Source organism: Malurus melanocephalus, unplaced genomic scaffold (genome assembly GCF_030028575.1).
Source record: "Malurus melanocephalus ecotype Western Australia unplaced genomic scaffold, MMel_1.1 scaffold_2, whole genome shotgun sequence".
Classification (NCBI taxonomy): Eukaryota; Metazoa; Chordata; class Aves; order Passeriformes; family Maluridae; genus Malurus; species Malurus melanocephalus.
Window position 1 is genome coordinate 2,301,119 of NW_026623234.1, and position 26,468 is coordinate 2,327,586.

Sequence of the window (26,468 nt, forward strand, 5' to 3'; positions counted from 1 at the left end):
TAAAGATACTGCATTTAGCCTTGCTTAAGCTTGTTTGTAACAGGATACACTATATTACACTAGTTTGTTAACAACATACATTAAAATMTTTTCAAATGCTGTTGTTATAATATGTTAATAAATTGAGTTTAAAAAACCATATCCCACTCAGCCATTCATGGCTCCACCTTCAAGGTGAAGATTATCTATGCTCACTGCAGACATCACTTGGGTCAGCAGCATTTCTCCCCCTCTGGGGAGCAGTACATGAATGCTGAGGTCCTTCTTCAGAGCTGACATGTTCAAAACTAAGGCGTTTTTTCTAAGCTGAGAAGCTTCATCACCATGCAGCCATGTCYACAGTGAATTCCAGAAACCAGGAACAGAGTGCAGTGAAAAGAGATTGCAGTAAGGCAGAGAAATCYGCTCATCCTAGCAATTCCAACAGCCTGGATAAACATGAAAGARAGAATGCACCAGAAGAGGAAAGGTAATTAATTTCACTGCTACGGAGTCGATGTGTGATTTCATTAAATGAAGGTGGGAAACAAACTGACTTGAGGTAACAAGAACAGGACTAGAACCTCAAAACACACTAGTAAAGAAAATACGTTTGTKCAATTCTGTCATTTTCCCTATGAAATAAGAACACAACAGCAAGRTAGAAGATCCAAAATCTGCTCCTACAGCATATCAAAAGACAAGTCCAAAATCAGTTTCTTCTTGCCACACAAGAACCAACCAAGAGTTGTGATGAACTCTGAGTGCCCCTTGCTCTCCCTGGCCACCCCACTGCTACACATGGTGCTCAGGCACACAGAGCTGGGAAAGAGACAGGGAGTGACTTCAGCTCTTTTAGAGATTTGAAAAGTAAATACCACTCTCCCATTCCGTAAAATCTTATACTGAGCTTTTCTCCACCTTCTTGCAACATACAAAGCCTCTGCTCTTGTCCCCATGATCCATCCCAGACATTTAGGTTGGATGTGATCCTGTCCACATTCTTAGGTCCAACCTGGCACTGACACATACCCTACATTCTCAGCTTTCCCTTTCAGTTTCTTATGATAGGAGATACTGTAAGTCTGTGTTAAAAGCTSTCTGCCTGAAAATCTGAAAGAAAACACTTTAAATTGTAATTGTACCCATTTTCAATCTAGTAATTGTAAAAAAAAGGAGATGATCCTACTGTTTTACAAGTATTTCTGCAAGTTTCACAGCAAGGCAAGGAAGAAAACTTAGATAAAAGCATTTGTATAATACAGCAATCTATTGCAGATCTTTTTCAGCAAGTCAGCATTTATCTTCAACAAGCTGTACAAATGTTTTCAGCAATTTTAAAATGAGCTCTTCCAATTACTGCATGCAGAAGTATGAAGAACTAGATGTTCTAATTTGTATGAATGTCATAATAATTGCACTTGTTTGAAGTTGGCATTGAGGGGTGAATCACCTACAGAACTCTGTTATTGTGACAGTAACATTTGCACACCATYAAATGACTCTTAACGATTATGTTAGACCAGAATTAAATGTACATTATTTATTTAAGGTATTGCAATATATTTTCAGCTACTTATAGCACAGATTAAAACACTTGTCTATATTTTTAAATGTTAAATATAATTTTACAAAAACTCACACTAACAACCCTTACAATTCAATTTCTGATATTTCCTATCTTAAACGTTTTCCAAAGTTTTAATTACTTTTAGATCCTACCTGAGAGATTCTGCCATGCGCCTTAAGTCTTCATTTTGCTGCTTTAACCGTTCAAGTTTAGCGAGGATCTTGGATAATTCACGACTGGAGTGATCGGGGTGCTCGCTGTCTCGTACCAGGTGTCCACCAATATAAAAGAGTAAAGTTCCCCAAGCAAAGAGGATGAGCATAATCCAACGCCAGGAACCAGTCCATGGCCGCATTTTCAGAAGTTCAATTCACTCCAGAACTGCTTCCGCTCACAAAATGGCAAACATTTTAAGTTCTTAGCTTGTACAAGCGTGGACAATTCCAGTTCCTTTGCTTCAACACATTGTACCAGAGAAAAATAATTCTCAGTGTTTATCTTACCGCAACTCCTTAAAGAAGATTCTTGTAAKGCTGTACATAGAAAGCATTAATATTGCATCATTCTTCATTTATATTCTGTGGGAAAAAAAATTAAAAATCTAAAATTATAATTCTGATATGTAAAAATACAGTGGATTGCAATTAAACTAAATGTACTGTCATTAACATTCAAGAATGACAATAGACAATGGTACTACTTTCTGTCACAGAAACAAAGAAAAAAGCTTTTAACTTCCCACAGAATGAATGACAAAGAATATGCAATTAATCTAGAGTTTGAAATAGCCAGAAGAAATGCTTCTTTTTATAAGAGAAATATTTACCAATTCATGTATCATTTCAGACATTAAAACAGTTCAAAAGTCATTCTGTGGTAAATGTAACGTTTGCCTTTACTATCAACAAATAGCTTTCATTTAATTAAAAACACATCTTGATCTTTTTCACTTTTATTCACTTTCTTCTCCATTTTTATCATGACTGCCAGTCTTTAACAAAGGAATTATAGCCATTGCRACAGTATATTCTGCAACTTGCAAGTATTTCCAAATCAGGCATGACTTCAGGAACCTGGTTTTCAGAAACACTTTTCTGCTGTTTCGAAACAATCAAACCCATTTTGACAAGTTATTATTAAAACTATTTTTAAAAATGAAAAAAAATGCTCCAAAGGTAATAACTTCTCTAACAAAAAAAAAACCCACCATGCCATTTTAAAAAATGCAAAATCATCTCAGCTCATTTTCGACTTGGCAAAATATCATTCAATGAGGGTATAATCTCCTCATTCTGTCTAGAGCAGATTTTAACTGACAGCATGTCCAGAGTCTTCCTTAAGCACTTCTCCCCTCTCTTCCTCTTTCTCAGCAATGTAATATTTCTTTTTAAAAGGGCATATATATGCTGTTCTTACTCAATTTCCAAAATTACCTGTATTTTGAATTCTCAGATCTCTAAATCTGAGAGACTATCCACAWCTACCTTCTCCCAAATTATTCTTTTCTGTTTCATCCTTCTTTCACCTKAACTTCTTTTCAATTTCATTTAGATATTTTATTCTGTTCAAACTCATTYCAAGTTTAGAGCAAAACCTTCCCAAACTGCAATAACTTCCAAACTCCCACAGTTATGGAGATATGCCTGGAGCACACACTTCCAGAGACAATAACTSTGACATTGAAAACACTTTGTGTGTTCAACAGCACTGAAATTGCAAAAAAATTGCTCTAGTTTTCTTGAGAAGGAGGGTAGTTTGTGTGTTTAAAGAGACAAAAAAAAAATCCCTTTATGACTAGTAAGATGGGACACAATTGTTTATAGAGCACTTTGCAAGCAAAATATTGACTTTTTTTTTTCCAATCTGCTTTTCATAAAACATAAGCTTAAGCAGACTCACAAAGCRGGTATCTTCTTTATCAGAGGCAGCGTTGGTCTGTCTCAAACAACAGTGTTAGCAGATCAGACAATCAAAAATCCACAATATTCATATAAGAAGTCATCAGGAACAGATGGTATTCTTCCAAGAGTTCTAAAGAAGTTAAAGAATGCAATAGTTTAATTATTAACAGAGGTCTGCAACTTATTACATATAACCACTTTGTAGAAAAGGAATGGAAAATTAAAACAGTAAACTGAACTATTTGTAAGGGGTAGAGRAGGGAACCCTGCAATTACAGGCCAGGAAAAAAAATATATTCATGTCAGGCAAATTGGCAGAAATAAGATGAAATAAACCTGCAGACATAAGGATGAAAGTAATCAAAGTAAAAAAGTACTAACATCGCTTTTAGAAAGACAAATTGTGCCTCATAAATTTATTAAAGTTCTTTTGAAGATGTAAACAAACACACAGGCAAACGGTTCTAATTGTTACATAATTGATTTAGTCAACGCAGATCTTCAAATGGCATTCAACAAGGTCCCCAAAATGTTCCAAAAAACCTGAGCTGCATGGAACAAGGAAGTTCATGACGTAAGCCACCACCCCATTAGAAGGGAAGGAAACTGCAGTAAGAACAGGCAATCAGTTTAAGTGGAAAGAGTGATCAGGAACCTCTCTGGACCCAGGGCAGGCTTTGTACAGCTGGACACTGTTCAGCATTGGGATAAATGCAACAAAGTCCTCACAGATTTTGCCTGATTTCTCTCAGCCTCTGAAGATGTCATTGGTCTTTTCCTAAGTTAGGTCACAGTAGAGTTAAATATAAAATAAAGACGCCAAACTAGCTGAATAAATAAGAAAAACATTTTGAAATAACATAAAACAGCCTGCATCTCAAATGTGGTATATCTAATTATACATGAGTTCTAACAACAYTTAACTATCAACTTTCTACAGTAATGTGGCTTTCACATTAATKCTTTCATTTCATACTGTTCTGGGAACACATTTTGTCAAAGTACTTGGCGTTCCAGGGATGGGGCACCCAGAATTCCTGGATGCAACACCCCTGGAAGAGTTCAAGTCAGGCTGGATGAGCAATCTGATCCAATGGGTGGCAGCCCTGCTCATGGAAGGAGTTGAAACTAGATGGTCTTTAACGTTCCTTCCAACCAAACCATTCTGTCATTCTGTGATTTGTTATTTCAAAGTTCACACAAGATCTTTAGATAAATGAMATTACAGAAAAAAATTATCACATTTTTAAAACTGTTCAATTTTTATAGCTTGTGTCAGGTTTCTGGATGCAGACGTATGCCACAGCTATCTGCCTGACAGAAAGTCARGATGTAATGTCAATATTTATACTTGTTTAAGTTCCCACAGCTGTTTGTGAGTTTTCCTACTGTAAACTGAACTCAGGGCTGCCAACACTGAAAGAATGAGCCTTAAGTTAGAAAAAGAAACCTGCAGCAGCATCCCAGTAATTCAAACCTGACATGGATCATAACAAACATGGYCATTAACACAGTCTGACACTAAATATCTGAAGAGCAGCCCACCAAACCTAAAAGGTGGGGCAGAGCAGTACCAGGAAATGAATTTTMTTAAGCAGGAGACAGAAAAGTATCTAAATAGCAGTGATTAGTGTTATTATAAATGTATATTGTAATTATATGGTGAAGATCCTTTTATGTTGCTTTTGTTTTACCAGAGGAAGCCACGTATTTCAATTTACTAGTTATCCCCTGAGATTTCCCATGATTTTTTGTCTCACATTTGATGGGATTTACCCACAYCCTTGCATTTTCCAGTGCATAAGCACATCAAAACATAGTATACTGGCAATTAGCTRATTTTTTTTCCTTCAATTTTAGATTAGTTCTTATTTCTTTTCTAGGGTATCCTGAGAATGGTTGACTACATTCTTATAATGTTATCCTCTAAAATAATGTAAAAAATTATCTCTTATCCCTTTCAAAAGGCTGAGCCTGGATATACAGGGTGAAAAGAGAATGTACGCCTCTGGTCTCATCAACAGCTCTAGAGAAATCTTTCAAGTTAATTTTCCTTTCAAATTTCATCACTACACACAGTTAAAAGGGTTTTTGAACCCAATCCCTCAGATAAATTATCTCCCATTTGTAAGAGCCCAGCTACCAGCCACAGAAATCCCAGTCACAGGTGCTGGGTGTGGATGGAAAGACAAAGCTCARTACAAGAAGCAGCTTACATCAGTACAATAAATCAAAACCATTTTTAATGCCAGTATCAGTGTGGGGCTGCAGAYGCCAGAGTGAAATTGGTAACCTTCAGTCATTCCTAATGTTGTAAAGACACAACTTTTAGCTCCCACAAAATAAAGCAGTTTGGTATGACAAACAGAGCAAAATCTTCCATATATAASTTTAAATGATCTCCTGGTTCCATGAGAGACAACATGAAGAAACTACAGATAACAATAACATTTTCTCAACATAATGAGAAATAAATAGCACATTGATGTTTATTAAAATGAAGGCTTTTTGGTTTTAAATGTAGGAGTTCTCTATCACTCCTTACAAATTGATTTGTTATTTCAGCTACAAAAGACAACAAACCAATATCAGGAAAACAGCCTCTATAGAATAAGAACAAAGCAACATTAAAAGCAAATTCTGAGTTGAAACTATCAAATAAAATCACCTATTTTTTAGGTTTAATTTAATCTTGTAGCTCTATTACAAAAAGTCACTACAAAATATGCAGCATTATCTAATGAAACAAAATAGGCCCGTTAAGTACTGGCTACCATAAATCATGAGGARTATGTAATCTTCAATGTATTAGTTGAATGAAAAATAACATTGTGAGAAAAGAACGCAAGTTAACAATTATTTATTGTAAGTGCATAACACAGAAAATGTGGTCAGTGCCACAAACTTTAGACTCCACTAAGAGGAGACAGAATACTTACAGAAAAATAAGGGTCTGCTTCAAACCTTAATTGGGAAATCAAATTGTACATGCTACATGTGTAAGCCACAAGTGATTGTAAGAATATGAAAAGTTTTGTTACCACATTAACAGCAAAAATTTGGTTAAAAAACATTACTTTAACGCAATGGAATGCACTGCATGACTAAATAAAAACCACCTAAATGAAACAGTAAAAAGGCTTGATTCAAATGGTAACTMAAAAAAGAGACCGAAGTGTAGCACCAATATCTTAATGAGAAACAATGTGAATCCATGTCAAAGTTAKTTTGCTATAGCAAACAAGATTAATCAAAAAAACACAAAAACCTACCTTTCATCATCTTGCTCCCATAAAGCCTTCTACTTATTTTAAAGCTTTAAAGAGACTTAAGAATTAGAAACCAATACTAGGTAAGTTCAAGTGGAAGGACATCTTCCATAACTTAAATAAGGTCCTTTTTAATGTACTATTTCAAACACGCTTTCAAGAGCAAATTCAGTGATGCAGTGTGTATTTTTGCTTCCTACAGAATTATGGCCCCAGAATAGCATTATGATTTTCCCTGGCAATGTACAGTTTCAAGTTATTTTAGATTAAATTCAAAGCAAACTAAGCAAGTCTACTTTTGGCTCAACCACCTACTAGCCTAGATTCACTCAAAAAAAGCGTACCTTATGTAAGTTGAAAAGAAGAAAATTACTCAYGAAGTAAAGCTCACACATCACTATAGGTAACATATACAGCATTGTATCTAAGGCATGTACACACCTACAATTGTACAACGTATGAAACATGAAATTCATTCCACTCTAAGAGCTATCACAATGACTTATCACTAAATGTGAAACACTCAAAAAGCAAGTCACACCATACACATAACTTAGATTGAACCCTCATGGCATTGTTAGCTTCCCTTAAAAGCAAATTTGAATAAGTAAATAATTCTATGATTTCCTAACAAAAATTATCTTCTTAGGAAAGCATTCTACTCTAAGTAATGTTAGCCTGTTGTGCTCTCATAAAAATGATAATTATAAACAACTTTTTGATTCCAGTTCCTGCTTAACAATGATGTGATGGCACAGCCTCTGACAAAGGATTAGAGCCTAAGGAAATAATCCTTTTAGGATATTAAAGTAAAACTAAGGATCAAAGGACAAAAGTAACAAGTAAATGCCTCTGTAGTGTTTGATAAAAATAAGCAAACCTTACAAATATTATTCACAGTGTATGCAATGCATTCTTTATGAAGATTTAAAGTAATTGAATCAGAATTCTGTATGTTACACAAGGTGTTGCTGGTGTCTCCCATGAAACATATTTGCCATTCTCCCTTGGACATGCCAACTGTGTTCCTTTTTCATGGCCACATTACTCCAGCAGTCAGMACCTATTTTACAAGGACATCATTCATTCAAATCTTTCTGCAGCTATCTCTGTTTAAATGTATAAGCCCTTATCTTAATATACATAAATTCTTTTTTTTCATCCTTTTAACTTTGTGTTATTACACTTCATCCCATTTTATTTGTATCTACTCCAGTATCCCAAGAAACTCTCRTACATTTTTCTGACCCCATCAGAACACTCTTCCATTTTGTGACCTAAATTTCATTATAAACTATGTATTTCTGTGACATTGTCACTATTGAAAACATCCAAGATGAGTAACACATGTAATCCACTGCACTAATAGGGTCTCTCCTCCAGGCTAATACTCTCCCTTGCAGCTCAAGTCCCTGTCACTTCATCCCTTCAGCTACTTCCTTTTCCAACAAATGATTCCACTTTTCATCCACATTACTTCTCATTTAATATAGAACTATGTGTCAAGAAATGCTGAAAGGAATATATACACAGTCTCTCCCAAACTATGTTTCATTGGGAAATTTACCTCATTGAAACACTTAGTAAGTAAACCCAGAAGAATACAGATCAAACAATCTTTGAAAACAAATCTGTGTTGCAGTTATCTAATTTTCCATTTTTAATCTACCTCTACTTTGTTAAYTCTAATTTCTTTGAAATTTGTCTTCATGTTTTGCACTCTATTGTGAYCAAGCCAGGACTGGTAATTATTTCTGATTCTAGCATTCATACRCATCAATCCCAAGAGACTTTATCCCATTTAGTTGCAAACGTTTTTAGAATACTGACTGGAAACAATTTGGAAAGCATTTCATTCATCTATAACTTTTTAATTACCTTTATTAACATATAAATTATATCTATTATTTTCTTCAACCAACGAACAGAAACCCATTCACAGAGCATGTATCAATGTTTGTGTTCTAAAAGTATCCAAAATTTCGTTCATTTMGTTTCCTAGTCAAGCTGACTGTTGTACTTACATTTTTTTAATCCATAAAAACTATCCACTTCCTCTTTTTTCTGGAAGAAGGACATAAACTTTGTAGTGCACCATATATATACTTAATTATTGCAGAAATTTATTTCTTTTTTCTTCTATTCACTGTATCTCAAGCCATAAGTAAACATAAGCATTAGATTTGCTTACTATTTACTCCTACATCCACAACTCTCTCTTTACTACTGTTTCTTTCTGTATAAGTCTAATTTGATATCTGTACAGATTGCTCTGGGCAATTTGCAGGACATTGTCTTCATATACTTCCTTATAATTTTACATTAATAAATACAGTCTACTCATTGGATATAATTTGCAGATTATTCTCAAATTAAACATTTTCTTAACAGAATTCACCACCATTTTCAATTTCATTGTGGAAATTAATTCAATGTTTAAGCCTTCAAATACTGTAATTTTGTATCTTTATCACAGAAACCTAGCTGGCAGGAAGAGATGGTACTGAGGAATTTCCTTAACTGTGTGAAAGCTACAGGTCCCTCATTSCACTTGGTTAGAAAACAAAATGATAACCAACCAGAACAAGCTTCAGAGAAAGACACAGTGTGATTTATCCTTCCTGAAATTTTGCTTAAGAGGTTCTGTCACGGAGTGTGGAAGCTTGATGACTTTTCAGACTTACAGAGATTAGCGGTAAATTACTAGGACTTGAAGAATTAAAACCTAAAGTCTAAAAGCAAGATTATCAACTTGAGAAAAGTCATTTTAAGATTCATTCAGAAGCTTTAGCAGAATACATACTATAATACAGACAAAACACTCAAATTAARGGAATGTAGATGAAGATTCTGGAATTAGTTTTGAGCTTACAGTGTGTATTTGAGGTAAAATGCTCAGCTGAGCAACACAGAGACTATTTTCAATTTAACTGCATAGCATTTTRTGCCTGAAAACAACTTTGTTTCGAAATGAAAACACCTTTGGAATGGAAAACAGAGGAATGAATAGACAAATATTCAAAAGACCAGTTAGTGACCTTGTGCCAAATTTATTCTTTTAGGATGTCAACAGTTATTGATGCAACCAAAATAAAGTCAACAGGATGAGCACACATCAGATACAGACAGCTGATCAACAGCTCAGGAGTTGCAGTATCTGCAACCCAAGTAGCAGYAATAAATTCCCCAAAATGACTGATGACCAGTGAAGACACAACAGAAATCACCAAGGTGGCTACTACTTTTTCAACTTCTTAAGGTGGAGTGTAGCACAAAAACTGAAGCTGAAAGAACAGTTAAGAACAATTTCCCTTGCAACCCCAAGTTCAATCAGAATCATGCAGGAAGTAATTAAGTTATGCAATTATTTCCTGTGAGCTTCCTCCTCCATTAGTGATCCCTAACTACCACAAATACCTGAGTTGTTATCAAGAATCATAATCTTTGTACCACTGACCAAGGTCTTAATTCTTTCACCCCAGAAGAACTTCTAATATTACTTTCTATTTTACTATATTCTGCTACATTATCTCCTTGCTGTTTAAAATGGTAGAAATTACCTAGGTAATTACCTAGGTAATTTCTGGATTTTTATTCTGTGCAAGTCTAAATATTCACCATTAGGAAAAAAAAAAACAACAAAAAAACAAAACAAACAAAAAAAAAATCCTCAGAACCAAAATCCTTCGGAAGTTTCACATCAATCAACCCAATGTTAATGGAAATGATTGCTCAAAAAAAAAAAGGTGGCTATAACAAATAAAAACGTTTGATTCAAAATTTTTGAGAAAGTAGAAAGTAGGACAGAAAAGACTGATTCAAAATATCTAGAAAAATGAAACTGCAAGACAATTGYAAGTTATTTGTTTTTTGTTATTAAATAGATAATTATTAAAAGTTCCCATGATAGCTTATTTTACACAACACGTTACATTGGCCTAAATTCTTTGTATTTAGTACATCACATGGCCATATTGMTGAAAGAGCAGCAAAAAGTGTTAGTGAAGTGTCCATCCCTGAAGACTGCAGAGCAGAGCAATGCACTCCAGTCGACCCTACTTTCATCAGTGGCCTTGGACTAAGAACTAAGAAGATGCCCAAAGAAACTTTCCAAAGCCAGCTATGTTGTGATTCCTCAAAATCAAAGAGCTTTTACAGCTTTTAGTGGGTAGAAAAAATTATTATAAAATGCATAACATGCAAATGCACTAGCTATTTTGTCTTTCACATGAATAGCAGTACATTTTAAAAAATCCTAACTTTGTAACATATATGAACAACTTACCCTCTCTGTGACAGTGGGATGTAAATACAACTGCATCATGGAGGTTGRAGGTTAACACATAATTCCACTATTCCAGCAGTCAGTGAAATTAATAGCTGTTTGAAATAAAAAAATAAAGACCCTTTAATTTCACATTCTGTACGAACAATTTCCTTCTGATTTACTCTTTGTCATAACAGTGAGAAACAACCTAATGTTTTACTTTAAAATACCACATTTTCTACTTGTTATTTAGCTAATCATGGGTTATCCAGAAAGATCAATCACTCCATCAGAATATTTTTAACTACCATCTTTCATTGTATCTAGATTAGATACAATGTGATCTAGCAACCAATGAATKAAATCAAAGAATATTTTAGGTTCTGTATTGATTTAATGAGTAAATTTTACTAGTCAGTTTCACCAGGCCCCAATTTCCCTTGTTAATATTTGCCAACTTCAAAATTATGTTTGAAGTCGATCCATTAATATTTACAGATACCATCAAATTTCCAGCTGAAAGATGTTACACATTTTGAATGCAAGATATAAATCTGCATAATCAATTAAAGCAGTTCAGTCATTTAGCAGTTTTGTCTACTAATTGTTTCCCCATCTCTAAGCATTACTCCCTGTTCAAAATACCAGGAAAAACTTGGAAATGGAAAAAAAAAAATCAAATCAAATCAAAGACAGAATACTTAACTTTCATTTTAATAACATTAATAGATGAGTATTCATGTATGTTATTTCATATCTTTTATCATTTATATCTTTTCATCATTTATAAAAATTATGAATATGTTAAGGAAACCTTGGAAAGAATTTTCTTTCAATCAAAATATTAAAAGTCACTAGAATAATCATGGGAGAAACTCCACAAACCTGGAGACTGAATAACCATGGGAGAGACTCCACAAATAAGTTGAACAGCTCTTTAAAAGTATTTCACAATAAAAGAATACAACTTACAATAATTTCAAAAAAAAATCCTGCTATTTCCCAAAGAAACACAGGCTCTAATCGTAACTTCTTAACCTAAAAACATAGTTAATCTTTCATAACAAAATCTTCTGATGCTGGTGACAASAGAACTGTTGCAGYCCAGGTGGRATCTCACAAGAGCAGAGTGGAGGAGCAGGATCCCCTCCTTTGCCCCRCTGCTGTAGACGCAGCCCAGGATTGGGTTGGATTTCTGGGTTGAGTTCTGCCTCATGGTGAGTCTTCCTCAATCTGCCCTCCGGTTTTTTTCACAGTATTAGGAGGACAGAAGGCTTTCTTGCTTGCTTCTTCACTTTCATTTTAATGCTTTTCAAAGCTGATCAGGCCAGGTATGGCCTGCCAGAGAAAGAGAGACAATTTGCACTCCTTGGAGATACCCTGACTATGCTCAGGTCCAGGAGATGCAAGAAACTGYGGAGTGTGACAGTGAAGAAATTCCATTACAGGAGCCTGCGACCCAGTAAAGAAATTGCAGCAAGGAGCAGGGAGCAGGCTGTTTGATCTTAGACAGGAAAGGAAAAACTTCCAGCAGATCAGAGGGCACTGTGCAGTCAAGGCTCAAAGTCACTGAATTAACTGCAACCAAGTAGAAGCAACAGCACACTCGCAATGACAACGAGGGCAGAGAAAACCTTGCAAAAAAACATTTCATTTTTCTGCTTTCTTCCCTATTCACTSAGTTTGCAATGCTTAAAATATTAATTATCCTAAACATTATTCTAACAAAACTTGGCACTTTTTCAATTAAAAAACATTTGATTTCCCTTGAGGAGCTAATTACACACAGAATACCTAAGCCAACCACAGGGTCCTATGCCCCTGTAGTTATATAACATGTTTCTGTTGGAAGAAAAAAGCCCCAAAACAACACACACACCCCAAGAAAACACACAATTAASTCAAGTATTACTACTAATCCTACTTCAACTATATAGCTTCTGGTCAGAGATAAAAAGCAAACAATTAAACACCKATTTAGGTACTTTTAGTATCAGAGACTAAACATTCTCAAAATCATGCTATATGAACACCTAAAGGTTCACAATCACAAGAGTAGTGCATCAGAAAAGTCCATGCCCACAGCACTTGGGGGTTTTTAAGCTAAAGATATACATAAAACATCGATCATGGAAGAGTTTAACAGGAGTTAAGAATCTAATCAAGTAATAACTTTTTTTTAAACCAGATATAAGAATTAATAATACATCAACAGTAACAGTTTGAAAATAATAAGCACTCCTTTGGTTTAGATACAGTAATAAATACAAGTGCTCCTAATTCTTGTAACAGACTACATTTGAAAGCTTAAAAAAATACAGTAATTTCTCATTTTTCTTTTACAATTGATGTAATTTTGAACAAAAGAGGGAATTGTACCTAGAAAGAAAAGGAGCAGCTTACTTGTCAAATATATACAAGATTATCTGTCAAAGAGATAAAACTTATTGGTGATTTTTCTTTTAGAATGATAAAAGAGTAAATTGCAGAAACAATGCACTCCTCCTAGAAAATTATACTTATATGGACTAATTTTAATGGCATAAGCAATGGATAAAGCAGTCTTCACTTTTACAGTCTTTTAACTACTAAGATAATATATTAACCAGAAGCACAGTGAAGTGAGAAGTTACCTTTGTTTGATCTGAACTAATGAAATGTCTTCGTAAGATAAAAATTACCTTAGAAAACGAACAGGACAATCAATGATAGTAAAGATTTATTTTTTTCTTGTCTACTTACTGTATCAGCTCCATACAACCCTATTCTAAAACAATCAGAGTCGATGAATAGTAAAAAATTCAAACCTCAACTCAAACATCAAGCATGGTCTTCCTCCACAGTAATAAGTTAATAATCTACTGACAGTCCTTGCAGAAACCTCATTCCAAAAGCAAACAGGAAGAACAAGAATCTTTGGAAGCAATCAAGTAAAAGAACAGACTACAGAAGTTAGAAGAACATAACTTGTGTTAAAAAAAGAATTTGTGACRTTGAATTGCTTCCTACACTTGCAAATACACACATAACAAAATCTGGGGATTAGGAGTTCAACCTGGATAAATTTAGCTCATGACGTAGGAGAAAGTAGTTCCTAAATGTGTAAGTGCAAAACAGATAAAGGAATCAGCCAYTGAAACAGATGATTTCATTAAGGAACGGATTCTCAGTTGCTCATTCCCTTTTAATTGAAGGACCAAAAATGCTTTCAAAAATATACAGTAGTTGAATCAAGAAGCTGAATAACTGGGCTTTCTGCCCTGCATTAGTCATAAGAGAGTTGGCAAACAGAAATGGTGCATCCCTTTCTTAACAGAACTTCATCGAATGTTAGCCTTCTGTTTCAATGCTCATCTGGAACCAGAGTACATCTGCCCTTTCTTGGGGAAAGTGCAGCTCCTTATTGGCAGAATAATCTGGATACCTTGGGGAAGGAATAGAGACAGAGAAAAAAACAAAACCAATGGATAACCTTAAGATAATATTTGACTTTTCTKTTCTTACTGCTGCTGAAGCACTCCACTAAATTTTCTCTTGCACTTGCTCCCCCGTGTCATTCCTTAATGGCTGCAAACATCAGAAGCAAGATCAGAGGTAAGATCTTTCCTCCTTTGGCTGGCATCAAAGCAACATGCAAAAATCTAATAACCAGGAAACTTAACATCAGTCTGTTCACAACTCAGCTGGATGTTTATAAATCAAGATGAAAAACAGGCAGATGAGAGAGCTGCTGAGTTTGTAATAGTTATGCAAAAACGCATGACACTTGGCAGCCATAAGAAAACTGAAGTGCTATTTGCAACCAGGAGGTTTTGCAAAATCAAAGCACAGTGAAGACTATATGATATTCAGATGCTGGGGTAAAAAAAAAGAAGTCACAGAACTGAGCTAAAAACCTTTCTTCTCAAACATGGCAAGCATGGAGACTGGATGATTTGACAGAAATGCCAGAATACAGTTTTGAGTGGACCACATCAGGGAAAGAATGTCAAATGGGATCGTTATCTAAATAATCAGACTTGCTTTGTATCACCATTTTCTAGTTCAAATTGAACTATGTTTTATGCAGTACTTTTATTAGAGCAGGACAAATTTTACTGGGGATTGCAAATAGTAATATTGCCACATGATAAAGAAGTATCTGCCTAAACTGTAATTCCACTGTGTCATAATATGTGGATCTTAGCCTGTAAAAATTCCCCCTGGCACTCCAGTTTTCTTTTTCATAGATAAAAAACTTTTACTYGGGATACAGAACTTTACACACAAAAATACACCCAAAAAAAGGCATCYAATGAGCTAATTCAAGTATGGGAACCAATTTATTTGCATACAGGTTCATGCTGTCTAATTTACACTGGTTTACAGCTTTTGTAGAGCTCTATGCCACCAAAGCTTGATTGCTTCCTGCATGTGATCATCACCATCACCACGCTTCAAGTGTACCACTGATCTAAGATCTATTCACTTATTTAAAAATGAWGGAACTGAAAAACTCAAAGCACTCTGTACAATAGTAAGGTTATGAATAAAACAGAACTGTGAAAGTTTCAAGGCAAAGCCTCACATAATGCTGCCAATGCCTTTTCCTCTCAGAACTTGTGTGACACATTATTAAGGAAAAATGACAGGTAACTTTAAAACTTACTGAGTTTAAAACACCTTTGAAAGTATTCACTTCTTGGTTAACACTTTTTATGTCAAGTATTAAGTTCACACTGTTAATCAGAACTCCTATTTTTATTTATAACAATTATCACTAATGCATAAATTTGCTGCGAAACCATCAGCTTTAATGAGTGGGTTATTTTCTTTTRTATGTAARGTGAGATTTTTGTGTCCATGTGCCCAGATATTTATAACCTTWTCTATAAAAATAAAAGCAGGCTTGATGTTCTTTACCAAAGAATAACTTATAAAATAAGCAAAACATTCTTAAAATAAGACCAATTTCATCTTCCATATAAAGACTGTAATTATTAAAGCAGTACTAATACCGTCCAGTGATAAAAGACTTAAAAGCTAAATTTGCACATATTCTCAAAGGTAATTCTAGTGAAATCCCATTCAAGTATTTCAGACTTGAAATAGCAAAATGCAGGATGTTAAATCATATTTGAATCAATCTGGAAGTCAAGCTCTTGTAGGAAAAACCGACAATCACATGTTATTCTTACAGTTTGCTAGGCCACATAGAAAGCCATTCACTTGATAGAATAATAGTGTATAMACTCATTATTTGTGAGAAAAGCAGTATTTTCCTTTGTGGTGAGCACATCGCAATAAGGATGTGACTATCATGGCCAGTGGCTCMTATGTTTAGCAGTTCTCCACCAGTATCTCAAAATTCCTCAACTTCCAAGTCAGGCTTTTTCCACCTCCTATTTTACAACAGGTAGCACACTCTTGTTCCTACTTTCAGTGTAATCTTTTTCTAGTCCTTCAGCTTCCTTTATTTCTGAATAGCTCAGACYAATTTTAGCAACCACACCAAGAAAAAAAATCAAAGATGCTCATTATTCCCCATACTGGAATTTAAAAGAGCTCTCCATGGTTCTGAGCTACCTCCTGCAAGAGTCACACACTCCATGGACTGTTACTCAAGAGTCTGGTTAAGGCCCAAACACAGATAGTAAGCTTTCGGTTTATAAATCTTCATGTCTTTTTTTCAAGCAAACAACCCTGTGTCAGCAAACTGAATCTCAGGACAGAACCTAGTAAAGTAAAGGAGACTCTCAATGGCATTTAGAGTTCAGTTCCACAAGGAAGGAGGGCATAAAGCATCTACATCTCCAACCCTTAAGTTATTCACAAAATCAAAAAGCAATAATGAAGCAAGAAAATCAGCCTGCTACCCAACTTGAAAATTGCAAATTAAAGATTATAGCAAATGGCAGCAGAAGATTAGAGGGCAGGGGCTTCCCCATCGTGCTGCATTATACAGCATGATGATTATACAGCACATGATTATCCCTGTTGAGGTACACAAGTGAGGAACTTAAGAAGTGAAATGTTGATTTTTTAAGTTGGTTTTGCTAAAATCTAAATATTCTAGACAGACAAGTAGACTCATACAATCATAAAAGGTTTTARGTTGGAAAAGACCTCTAAGRTCATGCAAYCTATTATCCAGCACTGCCAAAACTTCCACCAAACCATGTCCCAAAGTGACGCATCTACATAAGTAGATGTAAGTACACCAAATAATTTTTTTTAACACTTTGAGCACTCTGCACTCCCAGGTCAAGRCAGCCTCAAGAGAATTTTGAGAAAGAAATGGTTTCATAAGTAGATGATACCAAGATCATTCTTATGTGGATACTAACAGGGATTCTAAAGGATAGGAGGCAGGTTGTAACAGTAAGGTATTCAAATATCACCCRTACAAGATAATAAGCTGTTTAACACTAGTGAATGGTCAGGGGTGAAATGCCTGCTGAGCATAAAGACAGAGTTTTAGAAAACTAGATGGTCTTTTAGAAAATGCTGGGAAGGAGCCAGTGACCTCAAGTCCACAATCACTTCCAGTAACAAAACCAGAAGTAGCAGAAAAGAAGTSTTTGGAGTACAATCTAACCTGYTTTATAGAATATTATAACAAACAAKTTTTTGCTCCCTATGACACACATAAACCAAGCAGAGGTGGTGATGAAGTTTAATTGGCAGATACTAAACTGACAGCCYATAGAAGTTTTGAGAAGCCAATTCTTACATGCATAAAAGCTGGATCAAGTATTTTTAAAAGCACAATGGAACTGAAAGACTTCACAGAGATTCCATAAAGGCAAATGATGCTTGAGTTGATTATTACAGCATATTAAATACAGGAACACGGCAGGAAAATTAAATGAAATAAATGCATTAGCAATTACTCAAAGGAATGTAAATTGATCTCTGCATTGAAATCTTTTTTCACATAATGGACAACAGARTAATTCTTGCAGTTAGGAAACTACAATACACATCAGAAATAGAAGGCTCATTAATAAACACCAGATACTGGGAAATAAACAACGTTTGTTTTTTTTGTGAGGGAAATCATRCCTCAAAAGGTCATTAAGTTTTATAAACTAAATTACCACAAAATTATGAAGACCTAGTTGATATAGAATAGTAGGATTTTCAGAAGGCGCTATTAGATTGTGAAATTYACTGTCATTAAAATGCTTGAGTTTTAAAAATTTGATATGTTAAAGGAAGCACTTAGATATTCTTTATACAAAAATCCATCCATGGATACTATACTGCATCTGTCTTAGAACAACGCAAGTCCTGGAAGCTCAAAAAATAAGGTAGAAGGATCATGGCTGCTTGATTCCACTTCTACAGATAATTGCTACTGACATTTGAGTAGGCCAGGGAGCCTTATCAAAAGCTCAGATCACATTAATTTTAAAACTGACTCTGAATGGATCTTATGTAGGTATGGTCATTGCTGAAAATCTATTCAATAAGTCAAGAAAAATGTGATGAAAATTGCAACAAAATACAGTAAATAGACACTGCCATGGAACTCAGCCCATTCTGATACAGCTTTGATACAATTCTTAAGAGTCTTCGAGATCCCTAATATAAATAAATTCTGAAACACCAGAGTTAGGGAGGATATTTTTACTGCAACAATTTCAAAAGTAATTATGTTGGCTGGAATTACATAGTGCGTGTATATGCATGTGGAAGTAGGTAGCAAGAGTTGAATTCTGCAGATACATAACAATCCCATACTGCTGGAGAATTTAGAGACAACTCTTTCAAAACTAAGCCTTACCATATCAACACTAATATAGATTAAATATATAATATAGAAAATAAATGTTACTTTTAACACCACTTTCTCCCATACTGTCCTCTTTAAGAAAAGCAGCAGCAAAGCACAGAAAGAAGTTACAATATGTGACCAGTCATGTGGAACGAGAGAAAGATGAAACAACACACAACACCAGCATTTCTACAAAAGAAATGTTATGAAAGACGTTTGGATGGTAACTAAAACATGAAACTTAATTTTTTACCTGTAGTTTATAAAACAATCAGTATGGAGCTTAGAGGAAACAAACCCATTACATTCTGTCTGTAACTTTGCTCTATTAGAGAGCTTGCCATCCCTCACAAAAAAATTGATTAAAAAAACCCAATAATAAGTTTTGTAAATGCAGTAATTACTATGCCCTTCTGTGAAATAATAGAGCATTACTATGACAAGCACAATTAAAGGCTCCAAAAAGCTGTCTATTAGGAAAACAAGATCAAAGAAATTTTGTAATTGCATGCGATTCTTATATCCTAATGGAATCTGTGCATATGAACACTTTGTGTTCATGTTTTAATTTAGAAATCACACCATTTCATCTGTATATACACTACTTAAAACACAGGGAGACTGCACTTTCCAAAACACTGTAACAAATAAAAGTGCTCACACAATGTCACATGCTGCTGCTGGTATAATTAAGTCCTTCTGTATTCAAAGGACTTACTGTTSCTGCTTTGCACCCCTAACTTAGATCCTGATCCTGCAACCAGCATTCACAGAAGCATCCATACATATCCAAAGTGYCAGCTGCAATCAATACCAGAGAATCCTCCAAAACAAAACAGAACCCCATACTACACCTATGTGATTTCACAYATTTGCATTTTCCAAAAACTGGTCTGAATTATTTCTAATCTTTTCAGAATGACTATCCAATCATCAGTTTGGAGGAAAACTACTCATTCCTTCTTTTACTTACATGCATTTCTGTAAGTCATGTCAAATAAATAAAGTATTTACTGAATACATTTATTGGAGGRCAAAAACCCCACAGAATACCAACACTGCATTCTCAGTGCAATAGTGACCGACTTATTTTTAATCACATTCTATAGAGAAAAAGAATAAGATTGCCAAAACATCAAAATGCAGAAATTTTACTTAAAATATACATAATCATAAAGCATTACATTTCAAGTCAGTCAGAGGGGGGAAAAAGTAYATTTAGATACCAAAACTTGTTTTCAAAGTTCAGGGAACTCTATACATTTTAAATTCTAAAAATTCTTTATGTCTGTCTATTCAAAATCCCAGAAGTGCAGTATATGGAGAAACATAAACTGAAAATTAGACAAMACCAATGAAGTAGTAACTGATTTTCTCTCTGCATCTCATCCATCGCTACACAATACTACCAACAGGGCAAGCACTGGAATTCTTTCTTTAGAAAGGATTCTTCATGCTCAATTGAACTTTTCAGATATATCAGTTCTCCAGCTTTTGCCTGCTTCATGKACATATGCTTTCATAGACTGAATCAAGCAGCCACCAACATTCTGACTGCATTTTACAATCTGCAAACAATTGTAAATTTTAAATCTGTAAAATACAATCTGTATTTTACAATCTTCTTTTTCTCAACCTACATAACTTGTAAAGATTGACTTGTAAAGACATGAGAATCAAAATAGCCCAATCACATCCCTGCAGTATCTCAGATGGAATTCTAATTCTGCCTCCTCTGCTCATAGTTCATTCAAATTTTATATAAACCTAAATAATCTCAGACCACATATATTTGCTGTTTTCAGATTTTTCATAAAGGCACCAATGTGAAATGTAATACTATTACATATTTGTAGACTGGATTCAGTTTTTGAGATGAGGAGCAATAATAATACCACCTGAGATTGCAAATGTTACAATAATTGGTTCCTCTGAAAAACAGTTTTATGGTCCGTGCAGCCACCTTTTCAGGTGTTGATTAATTCCCCACAAACGACTTCAAGACTGTTAGTAACTGCCACTACATTTATCTGGAGTAAAATCTTAGCCTTTTCCTTTATGTACTTAAACAGCTTGTATGGGAGAAGGAGCATCCACATTTCTTTCAGAAGATGTGCAAAAATTATGCGGTAACATTTCTCCTTTTAAAATTCAGAAAGAAACATTCAGTCTTACACAAGAAGTTAAGCTTTTTAAAAACACACATGCAAAGGATATGTATTTTAGATATACTAGTATACCTTGCTTTTTACAGCAATGATRGTAAATGAAAGTCTAAGACAACATTAAGTGATCAAAAATTCAACACTGGCATTTTGAAAAAAAAACACACTATCCTGATTTGCTTTTCATAAATCCATTACAACACATACTGTTCTGAGTAACACACCATACAGTCATATCTTCATGGAATGCTACATGCACAGGTTTATTTAGTACCATTCAAAACTTTGTTATTCATTACCTGGCCACAGTAAGTTCTATTCCCAAATGTCAACATGCTCTCATTTCTAACTTCCTTCACTCCTATCTATATTAGACAAGCACACCAAAATAAAAGRCAATTAAAATGCAAACATTATGCCAAGATTATTTGGTTCTAAATATAATGCTGAAGTTTCCTATACAAGTTCTACCCAGAAGAGCTCAAGAGACTCTGTTTTCCAGACAATTTATTCTTATAATAAAGTACACATGACCCAGCACAGGCCCTTGAACATGATAAGATGAATCCTAACATTTCACTGTTCCCATTATGAAAAATAACCATACATTCTGGGTTCTTTCTATTCCCTTATGGGGTTACAAATTCACCAAAAAACTGTTTCTCTTTTCTCCCCAGAATTTTATTTTTCTAAGAGTGATTGTTGGAAAGCCTTGCCATGAACAGGCAACTTAATTATAGTTTATTGATCAGGTCACCTCTGCCCTGGCTCTACTTCAACATGCCATATTTGAACACATCAAATAACTCTTTTCACGGTTGTATTTAACAAGAGTTAAACTTAGAGATCTTTTATCTCAAAGCGCATTTTGGAATTCTGGTAAAATAAGGTTCTATTAAATAGCGCCTCTCTGGTTTTCTAGTATTAGACCAATACAAGCAACAGTTACACAAGGAAGTCAGTTCTGTATTTACAGTTAATGGGATCTGATCCTAGTACAGAAGTAYAGCCTAAGATGAAGGTATAACCTATGAAAGAGTCACATTTACAGGGAGCAGTGTGAACCATCACTTCACAGTACTGTTGAGAAAGGTTTCTCACATGCAACACAGACACTTTTGGAACAGTTTGGGTGTAAGGTTTTTCTATTTTTTTTCTTYTCTTCTTTTTTTATTTTGTTAGTTTGTTTGTCGGTTTGCTATTTTAAGTGCTACACTTAGTCTTCTCTCCTGCCCAGATTTTCTCTGCTTGACCAAAAAAAAAAAAAGTGTATTATAGAACAAACACACAGAATTTTAGGATAGAAATAAAAAGGCATAAAACTGAMTATATCATTACAATCACACACCATCCAAACACTCTTTCCGTATAGTTCTGATCKTTCTGGAAATGAGGATCATTATTTTAAAATATTTCMGGAGACTTATCAACAAGGAAAKGGAGGAATGGGAATCAACATATCCTGACAATAAATAAAAACGTAAGGATCCCACAAACACTTTTTAACCAGTTCATCCAAATCATCCCAAAATAATTCTCATCTTTGATATTTTAAAAACTCACCAATTTTTATTAATTATCTGTTTGCCAGCTTGTTATAARATACTTGATCATCCCTGTTTGCTTAGGAAAAATGTATTTTTGTATTCCATTCTTTAATCTTGTCTAATTAAATGATAGGTGGGGAAAGATAAAAACATGCTTACACAGAAAAAAAAAATCTAGAATTCTCTCCACAATGTGACTGCATGAACTGGTCCAGAGGAACAGAGAAGAAAAAATGGTAAAATTCTTCTTGCCTTAAAGAACACTGAAAGTTCTGAGAAATTTGGCAGCTGAAGAAAGATAATCAATTCATAAACATAACAATCTTACTAGATGAAAGAAACACTTCATTACTCATCATAACAGGCCAAGAGTTAGACTGAAACCAAAAAAAGTTACAYCCTTAAGTGGAGTACCAGAATAAATTACATTTCAGAAAAAGTACTGTAGGTGTGAACAAAACAGAAAACAGGAAAAAACACATTTTCTCATACTATGACTGYTAAAAAGAGCATAGATCAAAAATCTAAAAACCAGTTTTTTTCTGTGTGCATACGGATACATAACCTGCTGCTAATACCTCCAAAGAAAGGGCACAGAGTAAAATACTGCTGAAATACAAAACACCAAGAGAAGTAATAGGCAATGACTTCATGATCATCTACATGGAAAGAGCACATACATGCATGGAAGTACTGAAGTTTTGATTATTTTCTGCATCAAGCTATCAATTCATTTTTCTGCTTCTTTACAGAAGAGTTTTGAGTCCCACTATACACAAAGCTGGAAAAAATCCATAGATTTTTAGGAGATCACATAAGACCTACTCATTATATTTGGTATGCACTAGGAAAAGATCCCATTCTCTCTGCCATCAGCTCCATCTCCTAGATGACCTGTTTACAACAGTTGCAGGTACTAAATCACGAAAAAATTGATGAAAAGGAATAAATCAAAAAGCAGGCAATAATCAATCCTTTTACACAAGGCAAATGGAAAAACCCTCAAGTACTGCCAAATTTAAGGGATTTTCAGAGTTTAAGACTGAAAGATCAGTACTSCAAAAAGGCACGTGGAAGAAAAAAAGCAGAATGAGAAGTGGAAAACTTATGTTGYTAAGATACTCTCTGAAGCTGTTAGAATGCATGAACAACATTCCACTAATTTTCTAAACAGAGCTCAAGTTTTCCTTTTTCTTGACCTTGCTTCAAGCTATGCTCCTTGCTCTAGTGAGGCATCAAAATATTAACCCACTCCAATATATGTTGCTGTAAAMTTCTCCCAAAGTCAGAGCTTATTTTTCACTGGTCACATCCTAACAACACTCTGGAATRCTGCTATTGGACTAAAGAGACAAAACTAAATATAAACTGCTAGCTGAAAAATCTAGGGATTGGTGGAATAGTTCTGATTGAGTGATTTTGTAGCATGTTCAGAGAACATGTACATTACATTTCTTTGACTTCGAGCGTCTGCTTCAGAACAGAAACAGTTTTCAGGAATATACCACTTCAAATATCCCATGGAGCACTGATATACAACCAGTGTTCAATTTCAGTTTGTGCAAAATAACTTTCAAAGTATCAGAATTAACTTTTCCCATCCCATAGAGCTTAGTAATTTAGATTCATTATACAGATCATTTTATATCAGAACACATTTTAAGAAATACAYATTAGCTAACAGCAACAATTATTAATTGAAAAACAGAGATTCCAASTGCATGTAAATTAGCTTCCTGGAATATCTGAACAATAGGATACAACATCATAAAATAATAAGAAAACATGTAGATCAGCAAACTGAAAATAACAAGATTAATTGTTTGAATGGAACCAGCGTGACAAAATTAGTGAAAGCTAATGTTCATTTAAAATAGATATGGTTTAGTAACAGAAAAATRCAAAGATCATAACATATTTTTAGCATAATGACCTAAGAACTTATTCTCACAGTGTTGCTACACAAGAAAAAGTTTGATGCATTTATTCTCTATGGCAGAAAGCACTAACTGTCGTATTGCTGCTAACAGTGACCCATCACAGCACATATATACATGTGTTTGTAAATTCTGGCTCTTGTTCACACGATCTTGTGACCACAGAAAGATGCACAATACAGTTGACATTCCAGAGCCTTCTTTATCATTGACTATGATTAATGAACTGTTTTACAATGCTCTGTGGGATTCTAATCACAGCACTCAGGAAATTATGAAGACTCACAAGTCCACTACCCACAATTTCATTAGTGGCTTTTTAGTGTCCTCTTCACAAAATACGTGCAGCTCATCACACCAGTTTTCAGCCACTCTCCAGAAGATACATGAATTCATCTCAGATCAGTGTTATGAACATGTAACAATAGCAYACATAATTCTTCCATATTTGTGTGACTTCAGCAACTACCAAAACACATTGAAATGAAGATAATCAAGAAGAAAGGATGCATGATGCAGATGGTGCACACAAAYCATCACCTGCTGCAAGCATTCACTGACCAACTGCACTGTGCTGAGTGGTGCTTTTGGGTCTGTGAGAAAAGCAGAGTTCTAAGTTCATTCACTCTTGCAGTTATAGGATAATCAGCAATTTCCTTGTGCCCTTCAGACWATGTTCATGACAAATACAACTGCACATAACACTGGCAACAAAATCAARGTCATCTGACAATGGCACAAAATGGAAAGATTGCCCTCCAGAAGTTTGCAATTCCAGACTACTACCAGTCACCAGACCATCTGCTTGAAGGGAAATATAAAGGAAATCACTATTACCACATATTAAGAGCCACTAAAAACATGACCTTTGCCCAACACTGCCACTACAACATGCAGGAAGTAGAATATTTTAAGACAATGGAATTTCTACACTGTGATGAATCAAGAGAAGAGAGACATACAGTAGTTCTGACTTCCTAAGCCAATCTTAAGCATAGAGGGGAAAGGAATACTTTTCTATGGTTTAAAGAAAAAAAAAACCAAAAAAAAACACCAAAAAACAAGAAAATTCCATTAATATTAATATGGTTGGGAAGGAATGTGCAAAAAGCAATCTTTTAAAAATAGAACTTTGTAAAAACATTAGCATATTTCCTGGAAAGGCACATATTCAGTGGCTGAATTGCAATGCCAGCACTCATTCAGAAGGATTCTGCCATTAGCTCAACAGGTGAAAATCTATACWCCATCTAGAAAGGAGAAAGGAGTAACACAACTACTGCATAAGAAAATGCAATGTGATGCCTGAATATGCATTTGGCTGGCTGAAAAGGAGCTTGAGACAAGGATGGATTTCACAGACTTAGTATTTGTGTTACTGTGACACACTCTACACAGCATTTGTGACCAACACATTACCAGTAACATGCTGACTTTGCTAAGGGTATGTTAATACCCTGCTGGAAAAGGGGAGTATGGCACCAGGAACTGCACTGGGATTGCTCCATAGCAGTCTGTAAAGCTTGTTCCCTGAGCCATAAAATGAGGTCTCAGTTCCATCTGCAAGGCCAATGGCAATCCTTCCTTCATTCCATCTAATGTGAACATTCTCCTATATTGTCTTGTCACACTCTAATACATCATGACTACCATCTTTGCTAGCCAACAGCCTTTGTACCAACAGAGAGGCTCAGAAAATTATTTTTAAGCTATGTCTTCCCTTCTCCCGATCAAAGTCAGTCCTTCAGGTGTTAACYAAAGGCTATTAATGGAAAGCACAATTGTGTTCACATTAAATAAATACATTTTTCCTAAAATCCATATTAGATGAGTTTGTTTCAGGAGTGGTTTGCCATCAACCTCAAGAGAACTGTATACCGTTCATTATAGCTTGCTTACAAAAGTCTAAGGGCTGTGCTGTTCAGCAGCTGAAGATAAAATGCAGACTCTGTGCACTAAAAATGGCCAAAATTCTAGAGGCAGTGGCAATTATGGCTGCTGCATGATACTTAAGCCAATCATGGCAAGCATTGTAACTCAGAAGACATCTGCTCAAAACTTTTCCAGAACAGTA

The 26,468-nt window shown here is 34.9% G+C and overlaps 1 protein-coding gene and 1 long non-coding RNA gene across 2 annotated transcripts in view; both read right to left on the minus strand.

Annotated features, from left to right (window-relative positions):
- Positions 1 to 2,115, minus strand: part of FUT8 (fucosyltransferase 8) — a 49,856-nt gene extending 47,741 nt beyond the window's left edge. Inside the window, exon 1 of the mRNA XM_057364475.1 lies at positions 1,702 to 2,115. Coding sequence (XP_057220458.1) covers positions 1,702 to 1,904 — 203 coding nt within the window. The 5' untranslated portion in view covers positions 1,905 to 2,115. The remainder of the gene's footprint in view (positions 1 to 1,701) is intronic.
- Positions 2,116 to 3,454: 1,339 nt separating this feature from the next.
- Positions 3,455 to 26,468, minus strand: part of LOC130572331 (uncharacterized) — a 48,821-nt gene continuing 25,807 nt past the window's right edge. Inside the window, exons 3-4 of the long non-coding RNA XR_008965208.1 lie at positions 11,005 to 11,099; positions 3,455 to 3,580 (exon numbers count right to left, since the gene is read on the minus strand). This is a non-coding gene — a long non-coding RNA (uncharacterized LOC130572331). The remainder of the gene's footprint in view (positions 3,581 to 11,004; positions 11,100 to 26,468) is intronic.